The 27,164-nt window shown below is 40.1% G+C and overlaps 3 protein-coding genes across 4 annotated transcripts in view; 2 read left to right on the top strand and 1 right to left on the bottom strand.

Annotated features, from left to right (window-relative positions):
* Positions 1–7,686, top strand: part of MAPKAPK5 (MAPK activated protein kinase 5) — a 36,469-nt gene extending 28,783 nt beyond the window's left edge. The window contains exons 10-14 of one of the 2 annotated variants that reach the window (XM_060028162.1): positions 1,000–1,120; positions 3,657–3,787; positions 4,051–4,166; positions 5,532–5,636; positions 7,494–7,686. In XM_060028162.1, coding sequence (XP_059884145.1) covers positions 1,000–1,120; positions 3,657–3,787; positions 4,051–4,166; positions 5,532–5,636; positions 7,494–7,588 — 568 coding nt within the window. In that variant the 3' untranslated portion in view covers positions 7,589–7,686. Of the gene's footprint in view, positions 1–999; positions 1,121–3,656; positions 3,788–4,050; positions 4,173–5,531; positions 5,637–7,493 lie in introns of both variants that reach the window. The other variant, XM_060028161.1, reaches the window with a different exon arrangement.
* The window catches only part of TMEM116 (transmembrane protein 116), a 131,352-nt gene that overhangs the window by 4,227 nt on the left and 99,961 nt on the right, over positions 1–27,164 (bottom strand). The gene's annotated exons all lie outside the window — the stretch shown is intronic.
* On the top strand, positions 11,826–14,579 carry LOC132436373 (disintegrin and metalloproteinase domain-containing protein 1a-like). The gene has a single exon (XM_060029287.1). The coding sequence runs from the start codon at positions 12,042–12,044 to the stop codon at positions 14,577–14,579; it is 2,538 nt and encodes an 845-aa protein (XP_059885270.1). The 5' UTR covers positions 11,826–12,041.

Here is a 27,164-nt window from a genome sequence, read left to right as displayed (position 1 = left end):
GTTACAGAGAACATGAAAGAGCAAGTAGGCATGTTGTCCTGACTCTGATGTTTGGAATGGGAGGCTATGTATTTGGAAGAAGGTGCTGTAAGAGGCCCAGGGAATATGCTGGGGTGAGCTAGGAAGTGCATTAGGATAAATGTACAAGATGTAAAGAACTATGGTCAAAAAGCCGATGGTACAGAACAATACATTAGGCTTAGAAGGAAATGCCATCCCCTTCTCAGAGATTAGATTTTTAGCTTTTTGTTGTTGTTTTGTGTGGTTTTTTTTTTTTTTTTTTTTTTTGCGGTACGCAGGCCTCTCACTGTTGTGGCCTCTCCCGTTGCGGAGCAATAGGCTCCGGACGTGCAGGCTCAGCGGCCATGGCTCACAGGCGCAGCCGCTCCGCGGCATGTGGGATCTTCCCGGACCTGGGCACGAACCCGTGGCCCCTGCATTGGCAGGCGGACTCTCAACCACTGTGCCACCAGGGAAGCCCTAGATTTTTAGCTTTTGAATGTCTTTGGAATAAAGGGTTCATGTCCTGCCAAATGGTGACAAGAGTTTTATCACAAGTAGCAACCTGGATTTTCAGAACCGTATGACCCCTCAATTTTACAGTCACTGTTAGCCAAAAGAGCACTTTGAGTCCCTTTTGGAAATTACAGCCCACTGTCCTAGAAACATTAGTCTGGGGATTCAGTGTCTCAGAAACTGTAAGCCATATGTAAGATTACTTTACTGAACCTAGAACTCAGTCTGAGGTATCACTGGACTAAGCCTTTTCCTACCATTCTTATCTCAATTTATTTAGTATAGAAAGAACTGCGTAAGGACAGAGTGCCCTCACAACTAACGGTTAGGGACGAGAGCCCCACCTCTGTCCTGCAAATAGAAAGCCTAGGCTTGTAAGAGTTGGTGGAAAGTCAGAAGCTGGAGCTGGTTAGAGCCAGACCCAGGAACTTCCCGGCCTCTGGAAGCAACTGCATGGCAGCCCTGTTGGCCTTTTCTCCACAGGCTCTTGAAGGTCAAACCAGAGGAAAGACTTACCATCGAGGGAGTGTTGGATCACCCCTGGCTCAACTCAACTGAGGCCCTGGATAATGTGCTACCCTCTGCTCAACTGATGATGGATAAGGTTTTGAATGATGCTTATTTTGTTGGCCGAAAAGGCTGTGTTGGGAAGGAATGCTGAGGCTTGACTCAATGAGGGGTTAAAGGCAAAACAATGCAGAGCACACAGTCTTTCCCAGAGAAATACCTCTGGTCTTCCAAAGATCAGGATTGGAAATAAAGAGGTTATTTCCGTAAAAGACCAGATCAAGGCCTGGTAAATACACTAAGGGAACACTCAAAGGACTATCCTTCATATTTGTGCTATGGGGTTGGGGGCCCAGAGCAGTATCAGACACCGTTCTTTTGCCCAAGGAGTTTAAACAAGACTGGTTGGAAAGACCAATAAACACAAAACAAAGAGGGAACATTTTCAGACATCAGAGCTTTTGCATGCTAAATTTTCTGTGAATGCTATGGAAATTCAGAAAAAGAGAACATCTTTGAAGGGCTGTAATTAGGGAAGGGTTCCCAAAGAGAAGGCAAAAACCATCACAATTATTAACTATTGTGTGGCATTTTTTAACCCCTTTACATGTTTAACCCCTTTACATGTAATGAAGCCTGACTTCATTGATGGGAAGTTGGTAAAATGGGTGTGGCAGACCTGGCTTTGAAAGTAGACAGAGGGGTTTAAGTCTTAGTAGGACATAATTGAGAGGCTATTGTAGATTTTTGAGAAGAAATTTGCCACAGGGAAGGTGTTTAGGGATGGTTAGTCAGACTTGCAGACTTGCCAACCTAATACTTTTACAATAATCTAGAAGCTGAGAAGCTGCTCTAGGAGCAGAGAAGTAGAGATGAATGAATAGGCTCAATATTTTTGAAGACAAATTTCTACAATTTTTGGTGACTGACTAGATATAAGGGGACAGTGGGTGGCATATCTGGTGACACCATTGACAGAGGGAAATCAGGAATGAGGCTGGTTTTGGGTGAAGGGAAGTCTCTTAGGTTTTAGATATTGTTTAAGGTGGTAGATGGATGTGTGGTGTGGAATCAGAATGTGGCTGAGAGGGAAAGGCAGTGACACAGACTTGAGTGTTACTGACTTAGAAGGGATGGAGTTGAAATGTAAGCGAATCAGAAAAAAGAATGCTAAGACCTCCCTTAGTTTAGCTGGAGTATGAGAGAGAAAGGAGAGCTAGAAGGAACAGAGTTTTCTGCTATCTCTGATTTATGTGCAGTTGTCTTCCTGGTTTAAATGTGCCCAGTAGTCCAGAAATGGTTTGTTTGGTCAGTCCAAAATACAAAAGGATTACTTATACCCTCTGGTTGTCAGCAATTGAGTGTTACATTGTGGCTTTCCTCAAGATCTTGAAATGGAGAAATAAGATTGCCTTCTGGAGTTACTTTAAGATTAGTGTATAATGAAGCCAAGTATGGATATGCATAATCTTCTTAATGAGGAGGAGTAGCTCCTGGGCCTATAAGATGGAACTGCAATGTGACAGTGTATTCCTATTTTTAAAGAAATGATGTGGTCAAGATGCAGGCTGGTCAACTTTGGAAGTGTAGAAAAAATGTCCACATATGCAGAAGCTGAATAGTGTCCATCTAAGCTGTGCCTAAGAGATGGAGCCTAAGCTCACAACCTTGAGGTGTTCCCATCTTTTTGGTCGGGCTATCACGGATAAGGAAATAGATTCAAGGGTCTGGGGGTGTGTAGCCAGGGCCAGTTAGTATAGTTCTCTTAAATGAGTTCAAACTCTTCCTGATCTAATTGCACGCTTACCAAGGAACTATTTTTGTAAACTGTCAAATTTTGTTGTTGAAATTCAAACAACACGGAGGTATATAAAATAAAAAGCAAAAGTTCCCTTTCATTACCCTGCCTCAGTCTCACCCCTCAGAGGTGAGGTGACCTATGGCTTGATGTATTCTTCCTGATCTTTTTCTGGGGAGACACACACACACACTCACAGAGTTTGTCTTTTTTTTTAAATACAGAAGTGGGATCGTCTCATTCTTACAAAGCCTTTTCTGATTATTTGCCTTCCCTTATTGGTCTGCCCGTAGTAAGAGAACGCACTGGTCATAAAGACAGACTTGAAGAGTGCTAGACCTTATGACAGTTATTTCTCATTGTAAATTAATTGACTGGCTTATAGATCAGTTTGTGAGGGTCTACTATGCTCACCAGGTGAAATGCTTGGGGTTCTGAGCCATCAGGGCTAAGGTGACTGTCTACACCATGGGGGCAGGGAGTAAATGCCAGTCAGGGAGGCTTCTCAGGTGGCAGCCTGCTAGCTTTTCCCCTGATGTACATGTATGACTCTCTTTACACTTGCCCTTGCCAGTGACTATGAGTATGAGCCTTGTTAGTATTTCTTACTTGCATTTCTGTCAGCCCACAGGAAAGAAGGGCTAGCTGTTGGCCTGGTATTCCCTGGGCCCTGCTGATCCATGGGGAAGAGTCCTCTGCCTTATCAAAATTTGTATACTGCCAGCATAAGAATGAAATTGCCACCTTAGTTCTTTGTGATTCTCCTTCCCACTGTCTTAGATTGGCTTTTTAGGTGCCCAGAATGTGAAAAACTGATGGCAGTGTTTGCATTCAGGCGGTGGTTGCAGGAATCCAACAGGCCCATGCAGAACAGTTGGCCAACATGCGAATCCAGGACCTGAAAGTCAGCCTCAAACCCCTGCACTCTGTGAACAACCCCATTCTAAGGAAGAGGAAATTACTCGGGTAACTGAGCTTATTTCTTCAGTTCTCCCTCATGGCTGGTGTGGTTGAGTACAGGGTTCTGAAAGGTCAGCCAGGGGTCTGCCCTTTTTTGTCTCTTAAGAGGGTGGAAAGGATATGTTCTTTAAATAGCATCAGAAGTTGGAGATACTCTATAGTTACTTATTTATCTGAAAAATCTGTTCCTTATGTTTAGCATTAACATCTGTTAAGAGTTGGGTTTTGGGGTCTCACCTTGTTATTACCTCTCTCCCAAACTTCTAAAGCACCAAGCCAAAGGATGGTGTTTATATCCACGACCGTGAGAATGGAGCCGAGGATTCAAATGTTGCCTTGGAAAAGCTCCGAGATGTGATTGCTCAGTGTATTCTCCCCCAGGCTGGTAAAGGTCACACCATTTATGAATGCTCTGTGCGTGTCTGTGTGTGTGCACGTGCACATGACTAAAGGAGTGGTTTAATTTGAAGTTGTCTGTTTCATCTTTGTGTTATAAGAAAATAAGTACATTATATAGTTTGTGCCCACTGAAAAGAATGGACAGTGGGAACTCAGAAATGTGAGGCTCTGGCCCACCTTTGGTTTCCTGTAAAATTTCTAGTTTCGGTGTAATTGCCAGCGTCAGACACAGCACGTAATTTTGTATTTTCCTAGTTTGTTAATGAGATTACAGGATAGAGGATGGAAAATGGAAAATGTGAACAGGGTCAGGATTAGGTTGGGAAGGTCAGGAGCGTTGGGAAATACCATATCCAGAGCCCTTAGAGTACAAGGCTGTCATTAACTTGTGAATATAAAGAGACGATCTCCCAAGTTCAGAAGTGGCCCTGGCTGCTACTTGTATCATGGGCAGGGTGGGACTTAAACAGAAGTCCTTTCGAGTGAGAGCTCTCTTTCAGTATGTTCTCTTTCCACCTAATGGGGTATGATGGGCTTTTCTCAGCAGATGAATGAGATGCTTCAAGTAGTAGGCCAGGAAACTGTTGAGTTGACCAGTCTTCCTAGATTCCTTGGCTTTTAAGGGAACTTACTAGTGTGCCTCAGGTAGTCTTCCAAAGTAAGAAATGAGCTTAGGAGAAAGAAGGTAGCCCACTCAGCCTTATTCTCCCTCTCGCTCATGGTCTCTTAAGTTAACCAGGTGCTTTTGCTCAGCAATAGTCTGACATCCTATGGGATGCCTATTTCCCATCCCCCAGTGCTAAGACTCTGGGGGCATCAGGGAATTTGTGTGAGGTGGTCAGAGCAGGAAGAGTTGAGAAACCAGAAGCGGTCTACATCAGTGGTCCCCAACCTTTTTGGCATCAGGGACTGGTTTCGTGGAAGACAATTTTTCCATGGACTGGGGGTGGGAGTGGCGGGGGTGGTTTCAGGATGATTCAAGTGCATTACGTTTATTGTGTGCTTTATTTCTATTATTATTACATTGTAATATATAATGAAATAATTATACAACTCACCATAATGCTGACAGGAGGCAGAGCTCAGGTGGTAATGTGAGCGATGGGGAGTGGCTGTAAATACAGATGAAGCTTCCCTCGCTTGTCCACCGCTCACCTCCTGCTGTGTGGCCCAGTGGTTGGGACCCCTGCTCTACATGTAATGTAGGGACTAGAAGTAATGATAGTCTGGTAAAGCTTGCACCTTTAATCATCACTTCTCAATAAGTTGGACATCATGTCCTTCCATCTCTGACACTAAAATCCCATGATGCTGCAGGAAAATGCAACTTCTTCTTCATCTTTATCAACAGGAGAGAATGAAGATGAAAAGCTGAATGAAGTAGTTCAGGAAGCTTGGAAGTATAACCGGGAATGCAAACTCCTAAGAGATACTCTGCAAAGCTTCAGCTGGAATGGTAGGAGTCTTAATTATGCCTTTCCCCAGGAATGCAAAGAAGTAATTGTGTTTAGAATATGTAGGATCTCTGGGGGCTGAGCTGGGACTGTTTTCAGGTAAAGTAGGGCTGGCGAGTGAGTGGAATACTGTGGGACAGGGGGTTAGCCCTACAGTAACTGCCCAGGCGTATCTGGACATCTGGCCCTTTCGCTTGTTTTCCAGAGTTCAGATGAATTATGTGTCGCAGATTCATTGCTGCAGAGCCCCCGTCACATACCACTTGGGCAAAAAAACAGTCAGATCTCAGAACTCCTTCCAGATACCTGAACTGTTCACTGGGTCATTAAGGAGCAGTATACTCTGAAGGGGAGAAAGAGGGCAAAGTACCACAGAGTCCGCCCTGCTGATCTGCTTAGCTTAGAGAAGACCTGTTTCACTGAAGAGTAGAGAGTGCCAAATCTGCTGCTCTTTGAATTTTTTTCCCCACAGGCAAACAAGGTACAGGTGTGTTTTTTGAGCTGCTTTTGTATTGTCTTTCTACTTTAGCAGACTAACTAGACTTAAGGTCTAGGATGCTCAGGGAAGGAAGCAAACTCATTGCCTAGCTTGATTCTTGGACATGAGAAATCCAAGGTGCTAGCCTGGCCATTCCCATACTTGGAGGAGATTAGCTTCCCTAGGATTTTTTTTATTTTTTAAGATTTTGAAATATCAATACAGAAAAGTGATCACATTTGAGGTATGCACGTCCGATGAATTTTCACAAAGTGAACACTCCCATGTAACAAGCACCTAGAACATGTAGTGGAGCATGTGCCCTCTTTTAACTGCTACCTCCCTCCTCACAAGGGTAATTATGATCCCAGTTTCTAGCAGTGTATATTAGTTTTGCCTGGTTTTATATTTTATGTAAGTGGAGTCAGAGAAGTCTGTGTTCTTTTGTGTCTGGCTTCTTTTAGTCAAGATTATATTTGTGAGATTCAACCATATTGTTGTGTGTAGCAGCAATTCATTCTCATATATATGTATGTAAATATATATATATTCTCTCTATATATATTTTTCTCCATATATATATACACATATATTTTTTGTATTTATATTTATTCATTCTGCTGTTGAACGGACATATGGGTTGTTTCCAGGTTTTGGTAATTAAGGAAAGCACTGCTATAAACACTCTTGTGTACATCTTTTATGAATATTTTAATGAACTCATTTCTCTTATGTATCTAGGATTGGAGTTGCTGGTTCATGGGGATATTCATCTGTTTAGCTTCTGTAGGTACTGCCACCAGTTTTCCAAAGTGGTTGTACCACTTTACACTTCCACTAGCAGTGTTTGAGGGTTCTAGTTATTCTATATCCACACCAACCCTTGCTATTGTCTTTTTCATTTTAGTCATTCTGATTAATAAGTACTACTGGTATTGCGTGTCATTTTACTTTGCCTTTCCCTGATGACTATGAGCTTAAGCACGTTTTAATGTTTATTGGCCATTTAGATTTTGTTAAGTGCCTATTCTTTTGCCCATTTTTCTGTTGAGTTGTATCTCTCTTATAGATGTGTAGGAGTTCTTTATATAGTCCGGATATGAGTTCTGTTGTCGACATACATATCACAAAGAACTTCTCCCTCTTTGTGGTTTCTTGCTGTGCTGTTGTACTGAACATTGGATTTTTACGGCCAGGTTAATAAGCTGCTCAGTTCTACTTGAAAAATGGGGGAGTTGAACTGCTTTTGATCAGTGTTGGTGATGGTTCCTCCATGGTGAGGGTGAATTTGACACTGGTGAGATGTACCTTATTGGGTCCCTGTCAAGAATCTTATCACCTCCCAGTTTGGAGACTGACCTTTTTCTTTTTTGGGTTTCAGGTCGTGGATTCACAGATAAAGTAGATCGACTAAAACTGGCAGAAATTGTGAAGCAAGTGATAGAAGAGCAAACCACATCCCACGAATCCCAATAATGACAGCTTCAGACTTTGTTTTTTAACAAGTTGAAAATTTATTCATTAATGTATAAAGTAATTTGTATGTAAATTAATAAATCATAATTTCATTTCCACATTGCTTAAAGATGCTGTATAAATTTAGATACAGGATTTACTAATAGTATAGTTCATTTGTTTTTAAGAAAAGCTCAGTTCCTAATATATTATTACTTTAGGATTGTTTAGTCATATATGGTAAAGCTGACAGATGGTATTGTCAAGCAAGATTGTTTTATTTGTAATAAAGTATACAAAAACCATTTGCCAGTGGTAGGCAAAGGACCAACTATACTGACCTTAGTAAACAGTTGAATCAAGTACTGTGGAATCTGGTTTCAATTGCCCTGTGTATTTTACTTTCTGCACTATCAGTGGATTAGCTCTGGTGCCAAGAAATTTTTGTGGATCCATGTTGCAGACTGCTTGCCTGTTACAGGGTGCCACCTCCCATGATGGAAGAGGCAGGGAGTTGAGCCCTCATTTCTCTTATCCCTAATTCCCTAGAGAAGAGTGGTAATACTCCTTTTTTGTCATATTTTTTTAAAAGGTATTGGTGTATTTCTTAAATCTAATGGGATTCTCTATTGAGTTTATTCTTTTCATGTTTAACCAGAGCTTCAGCCCTCCCACCTCCTTTGAGATCCTACTTTGTCCTCTCCCTTTCCTGCAGCCCTCACCAGCTCCATTGCTTCTTATCTCCTTTCCCTGTTCTTCTGGCCCCTTTTATGGGATGATTTTTCTGAGAAAGTTACATATCATAAAAACTGGACTATTGGGTTAGCATCTAAAGATGGTCCAAGTTTTTTCTCTTAAAGCTACCCTTTTTCTCTAACATTTCTGCCTGGGTTTCATGGTGGCATCCCCTGGGATGCATGTATTTTATTTATCACCCTTCATTTTCAGGAAGCATGGTTCTGGCCCAGAGATCAGATACTGGAATAGAAAACAAGGCTGGGTGCTTTTCTACTTTGCTGTTGTACATATCGGCATCCATAACACACCATTTTTATTTATTTTTTTAGCAGTTCTTGATTGGTGGTTCTGTGTTGGTAAATGGGAGAGCTAATAGGCCAACTCCAATTCACAGAGGAGAAGAAAAGGGTCAGTAGGCTCAGTTATTCAGTTTCATCCCATCAAATTCTCTTCAATCAAAATCAACCCCCCAGAGCTCACTTATTTTCTAACTCTTCCACTTTGCTGAGTATGTCTTCAGGGTGACATTTGCTTAGTATGTCCCATATGTGTGTGAATGACTGTAGGAATATATGATAAAAACATTAAGTATCTCTTAGAAATTACCTTACACATTGGTTCCCTTTTACTTTGGAGAGTTTTAAATTCAAGGCATTTTTTGAGGTAAGGCTCACTAATCTTCGGTGATTGATAACTGCTACAAATGGATAACCTGTAAGGAGAATTCAATACTTTTTTTTTTTTTTTTTTTTTTTGCGGTACGCGGGCCTCTCACTGTTGTGGCCTCTCCCGTTGCCGGAGCACAGGCTCCGGACGTGCAGGCTCAGAGGCCATGGCTCACGGGCCCAGCCGCTCCGCGGCATGTGGGATCTTCCTGGACCGGGGCACGAACCCGCGTCCCCTGCATCGGCAGGCGGACTCTCAATCACTGCACCACAAGGGAAGCCCGAGAATTCAATACTTTTAAACATGGCAAAATCTAACAGGCAGCAGAGAAAAACAAAATGTTTTCTTATTTACTAACCACAAAACTTAGCTGAGAGTTGAATTAAGGGTTGAATAATTCTGTTTTTTCAGTGAAATGCAGTCTTACAAATCAAAATCACTTCTTACAATCAGGAAAAACTCTGCACTTGTTTCTGGAACAACTGAATACCTGTTATTTTTCTTATCTTAGGGTAGAGGTTCAGTGTTCACTTGGGAGAGGAAGGCAGTAATTAACTTTGTTACTCTTTTTCTTCAGAGGAATCTTCTAGCATGCCCAGTCTACCATTAACTTCTCAAATTTGTTATCTGGGTGTCTTCTAGAGGCTCAAGATGATTTCCTTCCCTGTGTGGTGAATTTTAGGCATGATCTAAAAGGGTATCCAAAAGATTCTTCCTTTTACTCTGAGCAGCAGTTGCCCGTGTTTCTTTAGTTTGAATTAAACTGGCCGCGAAAATGAGTGCTGTATCCAGACAGGTCCATGCTGAAAGTTTGTGAATACCCTGGAGGATGCTCTAGCTGTTGTAACTCAAAAGTGGGTCCTATCCTACAGAGAGCTCCTTGACAAAACAACAGCTTCCAAAAGACTCAGCAATGTTTGGTCTTTAAAGTGGAGTTTTGTTTATGGAATTTGTTTGTAGGCCAGTAGCAAATTCTGCTTTAACTTTACCAGTCAGGTTTACTAATAAAACATTCACATGTACTGGAAGTGAAACAAAATCATCCTTGTCTCTTTTGGCCTGTCTGTCTAATGCCTGTACCTGCAGGAAGTTCACACTGTAAGAACAGTTCTCATAGGCAGGAGGTTAGAGTCTTCAGTTTTCCTACATGATTTGCTAACCCTCTGCTTACTATAAAACCATTACTCAAATACCTTTAGACTTTACCATAGTTATTAATCTGCTTGATGCGAAACAACTTTTGTATTTTTCTGGCTAACATATTGTATAAGCTATAGGAGAACACCTGTGAGAAATTTATTGTCTGAAACATATGATAGGAGGAACTGCTTTTTAAAAAGTTTTGTTTTTGTATTCATTTGAGATAGAACAAGTTGAAGGAATTATTGGTTGAAGAAGTCAAATGATTTAAATCAGATCTTGTGTGTGAATGCTTGCGTGCGTGTGTATTTATTGAAGAAAATGTGTCTCAATTTGAGAACTGGAAAATTGGATATTTGATTTTAATTATATTTTTATTTATTTAAAAAAGTAGAAGTGGTCTTTCATTATTGATTTTTTTGTCCCACAGAATGACTTAAATTTTCCCTGCCTGTTTGGTTAAGACACAGGGGAACATCTTAAATCTGTGATAATTTCCAAGTTACATAATTTTAAGAGGCTTTCCTCTTATACAGAACACAAGGAGAAAAGAAATCCAGCTGGAAATCATTTCACCATTTTTGCTGTAAATTTTTTAATATGTTTGTGATATGATAGTATTAATTTTCTTGCTAGATGTGGATGATTAATTTTTTCATCTGTATTAGGAATTAAATATTATTAATTGGGGTTAATGAGTTGATCTACTCTCATGCTTATATCTGAGCTCTTGTAGTACTATTCCATTCTCTTTTGAATTATATAAGGCATTTCTCCATTTTTGTGTGGTACTTATAGCCATAACCCTTATTTTGAAGGTTTTATATTGTAGATATTTGACTTAATATAAAATTATTTTTATGCAAGATAAAAGATGTAGAGTCTTTAGTTCATCTTATGATGCAAAGGAGAATAACTGGGCAAGGAATGTGGTTAAATAGGGCTTTTTTCCTTTTAAATTTATACTGCTAAATACACCAGGAGATCAACATCAAAATCAAATCCAAGGACTTCCATAGACATTACAGTTCAATTTTAGTTACGAAAGCAAAGAAGTCTTTAAAAAGCTCTTATACAGTCCATTTTTATTTTCTTGATGAAATGGTAACTAGATACCTGGTTAATCAGAGTTTAGTTTTATTCCAGACTTTGTTTTTATGTTGGGAGGAACTGAACTTTGATCTTAGTCACTTGTAAGTCTCCGTAGTGAAACTGAACTCCTTTCATTTAACACTTAGTACGTTTGTGCATTAGGAAAACTTATTAGAGGAAAATTATGTTTATATGCAGACACAAAGTGGCTAAACTCATCTGTTATGAACAAAAGTTAATGAGGGAGGATTTGTGCATCCACATACAAGTTTTCTTGAATTAAAGGAGAAAAACCAGACCCTGACAAAGGAGGGCTGGACTGAAAAACAGTACCCTCAATACTACAGAAATGAGGAAAAGAGGTAATGGGCAACAGAGAGCTTCGTCCTGCTCTGAGATCCCGAAGAATCCCCATCCCCTCCCCCCTGACCTCCTGCCAGAATGTTGGGTTTCAAAGAATGCGCAGATTAACGGATATCAGGAGTAGCGTGGCCCTGGGCTGAGGATAAGGATAATTTACCTGAGTAACAGTCCTGGCTGAATCATTACAGGCCTTCTACTTGGTATATCTCTGTGTAAGCGTAAAGGGAACTTAGCCAAGGAGCATTAAAACCATTGCTGTTGGAAGGAAGTCATATAGTAAGGAAACCACTGAAGGCCAAGAGAGAAAAGCAAGAACAGAAACACAGCCCCAAGGTCTGTAAGACTCAGAGTTGGGCAGTGCCCACCCATAAGGGAGCCAGCATAGATCTGAAGTGAATACCTGTGACGGAGGGTCTGCGTGTCAGGGAAAGCTGCTGCTGCTGGACATAGGCCCTGCATCATCAACTGATTTAACATGGCAGCGTCTGTGACACACTCTGCCTCTATACTGCCTTCTCTACGGAAAAACCAAGTGGCCTTGAAGGAGGGTAAGATGAAGTTTCAGACTTGGGCTCAGCAGAAGAGGGATTTGAGGCTGGGGCCAGTGCCAGGATCTTCATGTTTCAGTTTGAGGATTGTGTTGCTGTTGGTGATTTCTCTGCCAAGCTTGTACTGTGACCTGGGATCAGTATATTACTCTTCCTATGAAACAGTCACCCCCAAGAGTCTGACAGTGGAAGGAAGGGAAGACCAAGTGGGAAAGCTCTCCTATGTGCTATTTATGCAGGGCCAGAAACAGCTGATTCACCTGAAGGTGAAGAGAGACTATTTTGTGAATAACTTTCCAGTCTTCAGCTACCACAATGGCATCCTGGGGCAAGAGATGCCTTTGATCTCACATGACTGTCATTATGAAGGCTACATAGAAGGAGTCCCAGGTTCTTTTGTTTCTGTCAACACCTGTTCAGGCCTCAGAGGCGTCCTGATTAAGGAGGCAAAATCCTATGGCATTGAGCCCATTCACTCTTCAAAACGGTTTGAACATGTGTTGTACACCGTGGCCCGTGAAGCTCCAGTCTCCTGTAGTGTCACTTCCAATGACAGCCAAGTGGCATTCACCAGCCGGCAACAAGAGAGCAGCAAGCCTCGCAGTCGGCAGGTGCCATCCTACTTGTGGTCACATACCAAATACGTGGAGATGTTTGTCGTGGTCGACAACCAGCGGTTCCAAATGTGGGGCAATGACATCAATGAGACAGTCCAGAGAGTAATGGACATCATTGCTCTGGCCAACAGCTTCACTAGGGGAATAAACACAGAGGTGGTGCTGGCTGGAATGGAGATTTGGACCGAGGGGGACCTCATACAGGTCCCAGTGGACCTGCAAGTTGCACTCAGGAATTTCAATAGCTGGAGACAAGAGAGGCTCTTCCATCGTGTGAAGCATGATGTTGCCCACATGATCGTTGGACACCATCCTAAAGAGGATACGGGGCAGGCATTTCTCAGTGGTGCCTGTTCAAGTGATTTTGCAGCAGCCATTGAATCCTTCCACCATGAGGATGTCCTCCTGTTTGCAGCGCTCATGGTCCATGAGCTTGGGCACAACTTGGGTATTCCGCATGATCATTCGGCCTGCGTTTGTAAAGATAAACCCTTTGGCCTCATGCGTGAAAATATCACTAAAGAAAGTGGCTTCAGCAACTGCAGCTCTGACTTCTTCTACCAGTTCCTCTGGGAACACAAAGGGGCCTGCCTATTTAACAAGCCTGGGCCCAAAGGCCGCGTACGGAGGGATTCCCGCTGTGGAAATGGTGTTGTAGAAGAGGATGAGCAGTGTGACTGTGGTTCTGACTGTGACAATCACCCATGCTGTGACCAAACATGTAGGCTGAAGGAGAATGCAGAGTGTAGTGATGGACTCTGCTGCGTTAAATGCCAACTGAAATATAAGGGATTCATGTGCCGTCCTGCTTTGGGGGAGTGTGACCTCCCAGAGTATTGTGATGGTTCCTCTGGAGAATGCCCCATAGACAGCTATAAGATAGATGGTACAATGTGTGATAGAATTCACTATTGTGCTGGAGGTCGCTGTAAGAACCCTGATAATCAGTGCATGGATATATATGGGTTCTCTGCAAGGTCTGCCCCAGAAAACTGTTACATTTCAATGAACAGAAGAGGGGACCGGTTTGGAAACTGTGGTATTACCAACTCACCTAGGTTAAGATATTTGAAGTGTGTAGATGATAATATATTTTGTGGGAAACTTATATGTACAAATGTTAGACAGGTACCACAAATCAAACCAAATCATACACTGATCCAGGTCGCTCATGAAGATGACTGGTGCTGGAGCATGGATGCCTATAACACTACTGATATCCCTGATGATGGAGATGTACACACTGGCACTCTTTGTGCTCCAAACAAAGTCTGTGTAAATTACTCTTGTACTGATTATGCTGTGCTCAAGTATGACTGCAAACCAGAAGAAATGTGTAATGGTAACGGAGTTTGCAACAATTTTAGGCACTGCCATTGTGAGGCTGGCTATGCTCCCCCTGACTGCAGAGGTCCAGGAGATGGTGGTAGTGTAGACAGTGGTCCACCTGGCAAACCAACTGAAATTCAAAGTGTAGGTGTAGGTGGCGGTTCTTTTCAACGTAGCATTGAGTTTAGAAATGTTGGCAAGCTAATTTTCATACTCCCTTCATTTCTTTTAATATTGTTGTTAGTTTTAATATTTTACATTACCCTCAGGGCTGTAAATGAGTCAGTAGAGACCCTAGGGCGTACCTTGGAGGAAAGTTCAGAGGAAACCACTAGTGAGGGATTCTTAACGGAGTTTCTACCAGTGGGGCTACAGGAGGAGGAGTCAGAAGAGAAGGACCAAGAAGAGGAGGCCCCCCCACCGGAGGAGGCCCCCTTGCCGCCGCTGGAGGCTCCCTCGCCGCTGGAGGCAATGCTGCTGCTGCTGGAGGCCCCACCACCAGGAGAGCTAGAACCATAAGAGGTAGCAGGTGAAGGAAAAGGATAACCAAAGGCAGAAGTGTATTGGTGGAAGAATCCAAAAATATCGAATATCTCAAGCACTGAGTGGGAAAGAGGGGCTCAGAGAAGCAAAGGTGAAGTGAGAATTGATGGCTCCTGTAGCTCTGAACAGGATATATAGTCTACAGAAACATACTAACATGGGAACAGAGACGTCCCTGCTTTCAGTATTCATTTTAGTAATTTGGTTATATGTTCATATATGAACTCATAAAATATTCTATATTTTTGCTTTTTTCCCATTTCATGAAACAATTTTATTTAAGCTCTTCTCATGAATCATACCTATCAATATCATCATTCATTTGGGCCAATTTCTGATCTGAAATTACTTTTCAGGGCCTACCATCTTCCATCTACATTGTTTGATACATTATCTCTACCTATGACTATCACAGGGTCATTAATCCCACTCATAACACATTATCTTAAAAATGTTATCTGTTGAGTAATCTAATTTGCCCCAAAAGTTGCTGTTCACGAATAAAAGGTAATTTAAAATAAATAAAAAGCTATTTTAAGATGAAGCATCGCTTCAGACTCCATACAGCCTAGTCCTTGAGGCTTCTTTATTTTGGGGCTCTCTTGGAAGGGGCTACATCTGATCCAGGGTTGTCCGATCACCCTGGGTCTGGGTGCATGGGGGAAGGGGAGCAACTTAGGCAAGAGACAACCTTGTCTAGTGCGGAGTTAAATTGAAAGTATTAATTGTTCCTTCTTTTCTGTTTTTCGACTTTACTTATTATATTTATTTCTCATTTCCTTTTTAAGTTAACATATTGTTGACTGACAGTCCAAAGGAACAGAGCTTTGGAGGGTAGTCAATTGTCTGTAAAGAGAGCACAAAGCACATACAATAAAACATGCATTCTGTGCAAGACACTGTGCTACTTTACATTTGTTGTCTTAATTTAATCCTCCCATCCACCCTATGAGACCTCCATCTTGTACACGAAGAAACAGAGACCAAAGACTTTTGCTCTAGAGTTGATAAGGGGTGGAACCTGCATACGGCCCCACGTATGACTGAATCTACATTCGCCACTGCCTCGTGAGCCTGTTCCTTTAGTAAAAAAAAAGTGAGCAGGAAGACAACTGTCCTTAATTGCCCAGGTGATTAGTGATGTTGAACACCTTTTCATGGACCTGCTGGCCATCTTTATGTCTTCTTTGGAAAAATGCCTATTCAGATTCTCTGTCCATTTTTAAATTGGACTTTTTTCTTTTTGATAGAGTTGTATAAGTTCTTTTTATATTTGGATATTAACCCCATATCAGATATATGATTTGCAAATATTTTTTCCCATTCGATAGGTTGACTTCATTTTGTTGATGATTTCCTTTGCTGTGCAGAAAGAAGCCTTTTAGTTTGATGTAGTTCCACTGTTTTTTCTTTCCTTTTTTAATATTTATTTATTTATTTGGCTGCTCCGTGTCTTAGTTGCAGCATGCAGGATGTTCATTGCTACGTGAGGGATCTTCCTTGAGGCATGCAGGATCTTTAGTTGCAGCACACAGGCTTTTAGTTGCGGCATGTAGGATCTAGTTCCCTGACCAGGGATTGAACCTAGGCCCCCTGCATTAGGAGCATGGAGTCTTAACCACTGGATCACCAGGGAAGTCCCTAGTTCCACTTGTTTTTGCATTTGTTGCCTTGGCTTTTGGTGTCAAATCCAAAAAGCCATTGTCAAGGCCAGTGTCAAGGAGCTTACTGCCTATGTTTTTTTCCTAGGAGTTTTATGGTTTCAGATCTTATTTTCACATCTTTAACCCATTTTGAGTTAATTTTTGTATATGGTATAAGATAGTGATGCACTTTCATTTTATGCATATGGTTGTTCAGTTTTCCCCCTTATTGAAGAGACTGTTCTTTCCTCATTGTATATTCTTGGCTTCTTTGTTGTAAATTAATTGACTATATATGTATGAGTTTATTTCTGAGCTTTCTATTCTGTTCCATTGATCTATGTGTCTGTTTTTATGCCAATACCATAGTGTTTTGATTACTATAGCTTTGTAATATAGTTTGAAATCAGGAAGCATTATGCTTCCAGCTTTGTTCTTTTTTATCAAGACTGCTTTGGCTATCTGGGGTCTTTCATAGTTCCAAAAAATTTTTAGGATTATTTGTTCTATTTATGTGGTAAATGTCATTGGAATTTTGATAGTGATTGCACTGAGCCTACAGATTGCTTTGGGTATTATGGAAATTTTTTTTTTTTTTTTTTTTGCGGTACGTGGGCCTTTCACCATTGTGGCCTCTCCCGCTGTGGAGCACAGGCTCCAGACACGCAGGCCCAGCGGCCATAGCTCACGGGCCCAGCCGCTCCACGGCATGTGGGATCCTCACGGACCGGGGCACAAACCCGTGTCCCCTGCATCGGCAGGCGGACTCTCAACCACTGCGCCACCAGGGAAGCCCTATTATGGACATTTTAACAATAATAATTCTTCCAACTCATAAACACAGAATATTTTTCTATTATTTGCATCTTCTTCCATTTCCTTCATCAATGTCTTATAGTTTTCAGTGTATAGGTCATTCACCTCCTTGGTTAAGTTCATTCCAAGTATTTTATTCTTTTTGATGCAATTATAAATGGGATTGTTTTCTTAATTTCTCCTATGATAGTTTGTTATTAGTGTATAGAAACACAACTAATTTTTGTATATTGATTTTGCATCCTACAACTTTACTGAATTCATTTATTAGTTCTAACAGTATTTTGATTGAGTCCTTAGGGCTTTTTATATATAACATGTCATCTGCAAGTAGTGACAGTTTTACTTCTTCCTTATTTATTTATTTATTTTTTTCCGTACGTGGGCCTCCCACTGCTGTGGCCCCTCCTGTTGCGGAGCACGGGCTCCGGACGTGCAGGCTCAGCAGCCATGGCTCACAGGCCCAGCCGCCCCGCGGCATGAGGGATCCCTCCAGACCGGGGCACAAACCCACATCCCCCGCATCAGCAGGCAGACTCCCAACCACTGCGCCACCAGGGAAGCCCACTTCTTCCTTTTTGATTTGGATGCTTTTATTCCTTTTTCTTGCCTAACTGCTCTGCCTATGACTTTTAATACTATGTTGAATAAAAGTGGTGAAAGTGGGCATCCTTGTGCTGTTACTGATCTTAGAGGAAAAGCTTTCAGCTTTTTCACCACTGAGCATAATGTTAGCAAGGGGCTCAAATTTCATTCTTTTTTTTTTTTTGTATGCGGGCCTCTCACTGTTGTGGCCTCTCCCGCTGCGGAGCACAGGCTCCGAACGCGCAGGCCCAGCGGCCATGGCTCACAGGCCCAGCCGCTCCGCGGCATGTGGGATCTTCCCGGACCGGGGCACGAACCCTTGTCTCCTGCATCGGCAGGCGGACTCTCAACCACTGCGCCACCAGGGAAGCCCAAATTTCATTCTTGAGTAGAATTCATCATTTGGGGTGGGTGTGGACCAAAATCTCACTGAAGTGTTCTCTTAAAAAAAACAAAACAAAAAACAAAGGCAATCTTTCTCCACCAATGAAAATGCTGAGCAACTTTAAAATAATTTTTCACCTGCTTCTATACATAAAGCTGTCAAAATATTTAAGCTCCATTATTACACAACCTAAATGTACAACGTTAGATGAATGGATAAAGAAGATGTGGTACATATATACAATGGAATATTACTCAGCTGTAAAAAGGAACGAAATTGGGTCATTTGCAGAGATGTGGATGGACCTAGAGTCTGTCATACAGAGTGAAGTTAGGCAGAAAGAGAAAAACAAATATTGTAAATTAATGCATATATGTGGAATCTCGAAAAATGGTACAGATGAACCTATCTGTAGGTCAGGAATAGAGTTGCAGATGTAGACAATGGACGTGTGGACACAGGGGGTAAGGCGAGGGTGGGACGAATCAGGAAATTAGGTTTTACATAAATACACTACCATGTGTAAAATAGATAGCTAGTGGGAACATGCTGTATAGCACAGGGAGCTCAGCTTGGTGAGCTGTGACGACCTAGATGGGTGGGATGGCAGAGTGGGAGGGAGGTGCAAGAGGGAAGGGATATAGGTATACATATAGCTGATTCACTTCACTGTACAGCAGAAACTAACACAACATTGTAAAGCAATTTTACTCCAATTAAAAAAAAAAGGCTATCTTCCTCCAGCAACAAAAATGATGAACAACTTTAAAATAATTTTTCACCTGCTTCTATACATAAAGCTGTCAAAATATTTAAGCTCCGTTATCACACTCCATAATACATGTCATGGCTCCAGGTGATTACTCGGGAATGAGGAGATGAATCTTTCGTAACCCTCCCCCCAGAAATATGCACACTCCACCACCTTATGTTCTGTTATGGAAAATTCTTCTAATTCCAGATGCTGATTGGTGGGGGGAGCTAAATACTTTGACTATGACCTTACCTATGAGATAGATTTTGTGTCTTTGAAACCTGTAGCATAATGAACTATAATTACACACATTTCAAATTCTCAGTAGTTTTTGCTTAATCAGAGTCAAAGGCAAAATCTGCATTTACTTGTGGGAGAACCTTTCGGTGAAATTTTAAGATAAAACTCAAGGCCTATTCCTCACTAGAGTGGTTGAGACATGATTTATATACAGCTCGACTAAACTTAAAGATGAGCTGTCTTCAGTGTAGGCAAAATTACATCCTTATGGAGCTCATTGTAATGTTGATCACTGAGAAGGAAGGATTTTGTTGAGAGAAAAGTTGGAAGTTGGGGACCTAGGGTTTGTTTAAGAGGGTCCAGGTAAAGGACCGAGGCACAAGAGGCTGGAAGGTACTGCCCTCTGGAAGACTGCTGCCTCTTGAGTTTTGATGCATTGATGTCACACATCCATTATCTCCTGTTTTCTGAATTGTAATCCCTGTTATTTTCAGAAAGCCCAGACCCAAATACTTTTTAAAAATGGGATCCTATCCTACATGATCCATTTATTTTGGACTCCCTCCCTTTAAGAAGATGCTATCTTAATTTATTTCATGATCATCTCCTTTTACCCCCTTCACTGGCTGCAGCTCTCCTCACTTTGTTCTTGAAAGTCACTGCTAACTTAGTGTACAACTTTCCATATCCTTTTCCATAGTCATGTAAGTATACATATATAGAGTATATATATATATATATATAGTGTGTTTTAGGGGTAATCTTTTAAAACTGAGTTCACTTTTTTTTTTTTTTTTTTTTTTTGGCAGTACGCGGGCCTCTCACTTCTGTGGCCTCTCCCGTTGCGGAGCACAGGCTCCGGACGCGCAGGCTCAGCGGCCATGGCTCACGGGCACAGCCGCTCCGCGGTACGTGGGATCCTCCCGGACCGGGGCACGAACCCGTGTCCCCTGCACTGGCAGGCGGACTCTCAACCACTGCGCCACCAGGGAAGCCCCACATTATTTATATTCCTTTGAATCTTGCTTTTCTCTGCATAGTGGCAAGCTCAGCAAGTCATCCTATATTTCGAAATCATTTCTTTTCACGACTGCATAGTATTCCATGGTATTTTGTTAAGTATCTTCTACAGTTAATTCAACCATTTTCAATAGTTGGCCATGAATTTTGTTTCCATGGTTTTGTTTTTAGCCTCTACAAATAATACTGCCAACAAAATACTTCTAAATACACAAATCTGAATATAGTACATCTAGGATTTTCTTCTGGGCCCTATTCTCCAACTGTGCTATCTTCCTGTTATTCCTTTCTCTTCTCCACCACTCCTCTTGGCAGAATTCTACTCTCAGGATGACTGACAGACATGTTCAGGAAACTCAGACCAGGTGAGAAGCACCTCCCAGTATCATGCTTCAAGCAATCCTGTTACCTTGAGTTAACTCAAGCTTTGGCTGCTTGTGTTGTGCTGGTTCTGAGAGGCAGTAACTCCACAGCTAGAATTCATTATTGTTAGCAGGGGATAAGGCCGAGGTGATTTATGGGAGCCTGCCCCTCTCCTTTAAGGCCTTGCAGAGGTAGTTTCAGAGGACATCTCTCTATGAAAAAAAAATTAACAAATTTTCCCAGACACCTCATTAAGGGTTTAGGAATAGTACGTTGGGCTTTGGGGCCTTCTGCTCCTTCAATGCACTCACTAAAATGGAATCTAAACTTCTAATCCAGGCATACCACTTCCTATACCACTGGCCAACTCTAGGGCTATTTTGAGAGGTTGGCTAAATCATTTGGGTTTTGAAGTCATAGTGATTTAGGTTTGAATCTCTACTCATCTTTCTTAGCAGTGAGTTTGGATAACTTAATTTTACCCTATGAACATCAGTTTTTTTCAACCATAAAACTGGATAAATCATAAATACCCTGCAGTGTTATCGTGTGGATTACTAATATGTAAAACTTTTAGACTTCTGCTCAGAACAAAATAAAGTCAATAAATATTTGTCCAGGTTACTATTGTTTTCCTTTGTTGCATATCATATTAACAAATTAGGTCTTTATAGGGTATTTCCTGCCCATCCTACATCCTCTTAATTCTCCGCAAGTTGTAACAAGTTATAAATCCCAGAAATTTCTAACTAGGGTCTACCCTGAAATGAGGACTCAGTTTATGCTTTCCAAAAATTCCACCTACATTTAACTAGATCAAACTGTCTTCTTTTTTGTAATACTTATCTTCTTAAATGAATATTTATGGGAAAAAAACCTGTCAGGAACTTATAGAAGAAGAGGGAACTGGTAGAGTGGGCAGAAGGATCTTCAGAGAAGGAAAGTAAGGAGCTGAGTTAGCCTCAGCGTATGTGGTTTTGCCTAGAGTTTAGTGGTCAACAAGTATTGACTAATAAGTCTCTTATCGGGACCCAGCTCCACGGTTGAGCTATTCACATTCATACCTGACCATCCATTAGATGTCCCAAACTGGTACTTTCTCATGTCTTTTCTTTTTTTTTTCAATTGAAGTATAGTTTATGTACAATGCTATATGTTACAGTAGACAGTATAGTGATTCACAATTTTTAAAGGTTATACTCCATTTACAGTTATTATAAAATATTGGCTATATTCCTTGTGTTGTACAATATTGTCTTTTCTTATTAATAACACAAATGTCTTTGAGGTTAATAGAAATAGCTCAATTTTATATATGAGGCTCAGAAAGGAGAACTGTTTGGCAATGTCACATAGTTAATTAGTAGCAGAGTCAGGACTGGAATTTTAGGTCATTTGATTTCATCGTCAGTTTTCTTTTTGGTATTAGTGATGTGCTGGAGCAAGTTAATATTGCTGGTGAGAGCTCACTGTAGCATATCTTACCAATTCTGTGTTCAGTGACATCATACTGGTAGCTTGAAATTGGCCATGGTGGTGGGAGTATTTACAGCACAGAAATAGGTAAATCATACAAATTTGAGTACCAATTGTCAAACACTTACGAGCATATCACCACAATTATTTCTAGTAATACAAAGAAATTATAAACCATGTTCCCTGAATCCAAGGAATTTATAATCTACCTGTCTTTGTAGACAAAACAATATTATATGAACCCAACTGGTTGTGATATGTATAGGACTAACTGTAAGTTCATTAATAGAATAATGTAAGTTCGTAACACCAAATAATGGTCAATTGATCAAATGTAGGCGATAAATCCATGGACCTTGACTTACCCTAGAATTATGAACCAGGATTAAAATTGAGGGACTTCCCTGGCGGTGCAGTGATTAAGAATCTGCCTGCCAATGCATGGGACACGGGTTCAATCCCTGGTCTGGGAAGATCCCACATGCTGCGGAGCAACTAAGCTCGTGCGGCACAACTACTGAGCCTGCGCTCTAGAGCCCACAAGCCACAACTACTGAGTCTGTGCCCCTAGAGCCTGTGCTCTGCAACAAGAGAAGCCACCGCAAAGAGAAGCCCGTGCACCGCAACGAAGAGTAGCCCCCGCTCGCTGCAACTAGAGAAAGCCCACGTGCAGCACCGAAGACTCAACACAGACAAAAATAAAATAAATTAAAAAATAAAAAAATAATTAAAAAAAGATTAAAATTGAGAAACTAATGGTCAATATCTTTACTGTGAATTGCTATTAAATATGAAATCTGACCTCAACACATTTGTTCACTTTTTCATTGATTCATTCAAGCTTTCACATTCAAGAAACATTTATATGCCAGGAACTGCACTAGATGCTGAAGATAAAAACACAGATTCTGGATGTGGAAAAACTGGAACTTCTACATATCATTGGTGGGAATTTAAAAATGGTGCAACCACGTTGGAACAAAGTTTGGCAGTTCCACAAAATGCTAAACATAGAGTTACCATATGACCTAGCAACTCCACTCCTATAAATACATATATCCAAAAAATATGAAAACATACACCCATACAAAAATTTGTACACAAACGTTCAGAGCATCACTATTCATCCCCAAAGTGGAAACTATGTAAATGTCTATCAGCTGAAGAATGGATAAATAAAATGTTGTATAGCTATACAACAGACCATTATTCAGCAATAAAAAGGAAAGTAGTATTGATACATGCTACAGTATGGATGAATCTTGAAAACATTATGCTAAGTGAAAAAAGCTAGTCACATAAGGTCACATATTATATCATTCTATCTATGTTAAATGTCCAGAATAGGCAAATCCACAGAAACAGAAAGCTGGGGTGGAAGAAGCTGAGGGGGAAAGTGAGGAGGGACTGCTAACCAGAACAAGTTTCTTTCTGGAGCGATAAAAATGTTCTAAAATTAAATTGTAGTGATAGTTGCACAATATTTATTCTAAAAACTTTTGAATTGTGAGCTTTAAAAGGGTGAATTTTGTAGTAGCTTAATTATACATCAATAAAGGTATTTGTTTTTTATTTTTATTTTTTTTTATTTTTTATTTTTTTTTAAACATCTTTATTGGAGTATAATTGCTTTACAATGGTATGTTAGTTTCAGCTTCACAACAAAATGAATCAGTTATATATACACATATGTTCCCATATCTCTTCCCGCTTGCGTCTCCCTCCCTCCCACCCTCCCTATCCCACCCCTCTAGGTGGTCACAAAGCACCGAGCTGATCTCCCTGTGCTATGCGGCTGCTTCCCACTAGCTATCTACCTTACGTTTAGTAGTGTATATATGTCCATGCCTCTTTATCGCTTTGTCACCGTTTACCCTTCCCCCTCCCCATAGCCTCAAGTCCATTCTCTAGTAAGTCTGTGTCTTTATTCCTGTTTCACCCCTAGGTTTTTCATGACATTTTTTTTTTCTTAAATTCCATATATATGTGTTAGCATACGGTATTTGTCTCTCTCTTTCTGACTTACTTCACTCTGTATGACAGACTCTAGGTCTATCCACCTCATTACAAATAGCTCAATTTCATCTCTTTTTATGGCTGAGTAATATTCCATTGTATATATGTGCCACATCTTCTTTATCCATTCATCCGATGATGATTTTTTACTTTTAAAAGTAAAAAAATTAGGGAATTCCCTGGTGGTCCAGTGGTTAGTACTCCACACTTCCACTGCAAGGGGCACGTGTTCGATCCCTGGTTGGGGAACTAAGATCCCGCAAGCTGCGTGGTGTGTACCAAAAAAAAAAAAAATTATAAAAGTAAAAATATTAAATATAAGGCTAAAGTTCCCTTTTATCAGTAGTCCTAATCACTTCCTAATCCTCCTCATTGGGAACCATTATTATCAGTTTAGTGTATTTGTTTCTAGACCTTCTCTTAAGGTAGAAAGAAAATATATAGTATTGTTTCATGTATGTAAGTATAACATAAATAGTACCATGCTTTTTTTTTAACTCATTATGTCTTGAAGATGGATCCATTTATATATAAGCTCCTCAAAGAAAGTGCTCTGGTGGGATCTTGGGCATTATAAATGTATGTAAGTATAACATGTATGTAAGTATATAAGTATGTATGTAAGTATAACATGTATGTAAGTATAACATAAATAGTACCATGCTTTTTTTTTAACTCATTATGTCTTGAAGATGGGTCCATTTATATATAAGCTCCTCAAAGAAAGTGCTCTGGTGGGATCTTGGGCATTATAAATGCTTACTGTATTTGATGTAATTCAAATAAATAGCATCAAGATATTTGGGGAAAGGCATTGTCATTTCTGCAAAGGATTTCATGCCTGGCTAATTCCCTGGACCTCCATGGTGGGTTAAATATTCCTGATGATATAGTAAGAACTTTGCTACAATCTTCTTCAATTAAAAAAAAACTTTGCTCCAGCAAAGGGTTGAGAGTACAAGCCCTGGGACTTTGTATGGAGGAGCCATACTGGAGGTAAAATAAGAAACAGGAGAGGGTCACGTCTGGAAAGCCAAGTGCAAAAGTGTTTCAAGGAGTGATCAACAGTATTTATGTAGGTGATTAACCAAAAAGCTTAACTAAATGGGATTCTAAAAATTAATATGAACATACTTTAAACAACTTGAATATTCGTCTATTGGACTATTGTTTGATGTGGTAGGTAAGAACCTTTATTTCTCTTTGGTTCATTAATGGAAGTAAAATGTAAATAGAGAATGATTCGTGATTTTTTTTAAAAGAGCCTCTCTGCCATTTACAGTTGTCGTGTTCACATCTAATGCTATAACATATATTTTCAAGTAGCTTTTCCAAATCATTTGACTCAGTGCAAAAACGTTTTCTCTTTACAGTCACATCTTAACACTTTATGTAATATTTAATTGGGTACTATAGTCATAGGTACCATAGTCATAAGTATAACTGGCACAAATAGGTTTGGAAATAAACATATCTTGGTACTTGGTGGAAGCAGATATGTAAGGAAAGTAGATATTAAAGTATAGCCTACTAAATGTCCAGTGAGTTGTGACTGTCACTTTGTTTTAGAGAAAGAATGGAGAACATCAGTTAATGAAATGAGTAGGTCACTTTGTTTTACAGAAAGAATGTAGAACATCAGTTAATGAAATGAGTAGGTAAGTGAAGGGTAAGAGAACTTCCAGTACATACCAAAATATTAATGTTAAATGAGTATGTTGGGCATTATAGGATACTTTAAAACAATTACAGTCATCGCCCCAAACTTGTAAGGTCAATTAGGCTGCAGTTTAAAAATGTGTCCTGAAAAGACAGACTCTTCAGCAAGTGCTGTTGGGAAAGCTGGACAGCGCATGTAAATCAATGAAGTTAGAACATACCCAAAAATAGACTCAAAATGGCTTAAAGATGTAAATATCAGACATGACACCATAAAACTCCTAGAAGAGAACATAGACAAAACATTCTCTGACATAAATCATAGCAATGTTTTCTTAGGCCAGTCTCCCAAGGCAAAAGAAATAAAAGCAAAAATAAACAAATGGAACCTAATCAAACTTAAAAGCTTTTGCACAACAAAGGACACGATCAACAAAACAAAAAGACAACCTACGGACTGGGAGAAAATATTAGCAAATGATGCAACTGACTAGGGCTTAATTTCTAAAACACATAAACAGCTCATACAATTCAATAACAAAAAACCAAACAACCCAATCAAAAAATGGGCAGAAAAGCTAAATAGACATTTCTCCAAATAAGACATACAGATAGCCAACAGGCACATGAAAAGATGCTCAACATCGCTAATTATTAGAGTAATGCAAATCAAAACTACAATGAAGTACGACCTCACAGTGGTCAGAATGGCCATCATTAAAAATTCTACAAATAATAAATACCAGAGAGGGTGTGGAGAAAAGGGAACCCTCCTACACTGTTGGTGGGAATGTACATTGGTGCAGCCACTATGGAAAACAGTATGGTGATTCCTTAAAAAACTAAAAATAGAGTTGCCATATGATCAGCAATCCCACTCCCAGGCATATATCTGGACAAAACTCTAATTCAAAAATATACATGCACCTGAATGTTCACAGCAACAATAGCCAAGACATGGAAGCAACCTAAATGTCCAGCAACATGAACATAAATGGATGTTCATGAATGGATAAAGAAGATGTGGTATAGATATACAATGGAATACTACACTCAGTCATAAAAAAGAATAAAATAATGCCATTGGCAGCAACATGGGTGGGCCTAGAGGTTATCATACTAAGTGAAGTAAGCCAGAAAGAGAAAAACAAATACCATAGGATATCACTTATATGCGGAATCTAAAATATGACACAAAATGAACTTATTTATGAAACAGAAATGGACTGACACACATAGAAAACAAACTTATGGTAACCAAAGGGGAAAGTGGGTAGGAGAGGGATTAGGAGTTTGGATTAGCAGATACAAACCACTATATACAAAATAGATAAACACAAGGTCCTAATGTATAGCACAGTAAACTACATCCAATATCCTGTAATAAACCATAATGGAAATGAATAAGGTGTATATATGCATATAGGTATATATATGTATAATTGAAGAATAGGTATATATATGTATAACTGAAGAACAGGTATATATATATGTATAACTGAATCACTATGCTGTACACCAGAAACTAACACATTGTAAATAAAGTATACTTCAATAAAAATAAATAAATAAGCAAATAAATAAATAAAACTGGGAAAAAATTC

The sequence above is a fragment of the Delphinus delphis genome, chromosome 13, assembly GCF_949987515.2.
Source record: "Delphinus delphis chromosome 13, mDelDel1.2, whole genome shotgun sequence".
NCBI lineage: Eukaryota > Metazoa > Chordata > Mammalia > Artiodactyla > Delphinidae > Delphinus > Delphinus delphis.
The sequence above is the reverse complement of the archived record's forward strand: the minus strand, read 5'-3'. Positions and strand labels throughout refer to the sequence as shown.

What these genes read in the sequence shown, in the direction of transcription:
- LOC132436373 (XM_060029287.1), top strand. Translation starts at nt 12,042, where the DNA reads ATGGCAGCGTCTGTGACACACTCTGCCTCTATACTGCCTTCTCTACGG.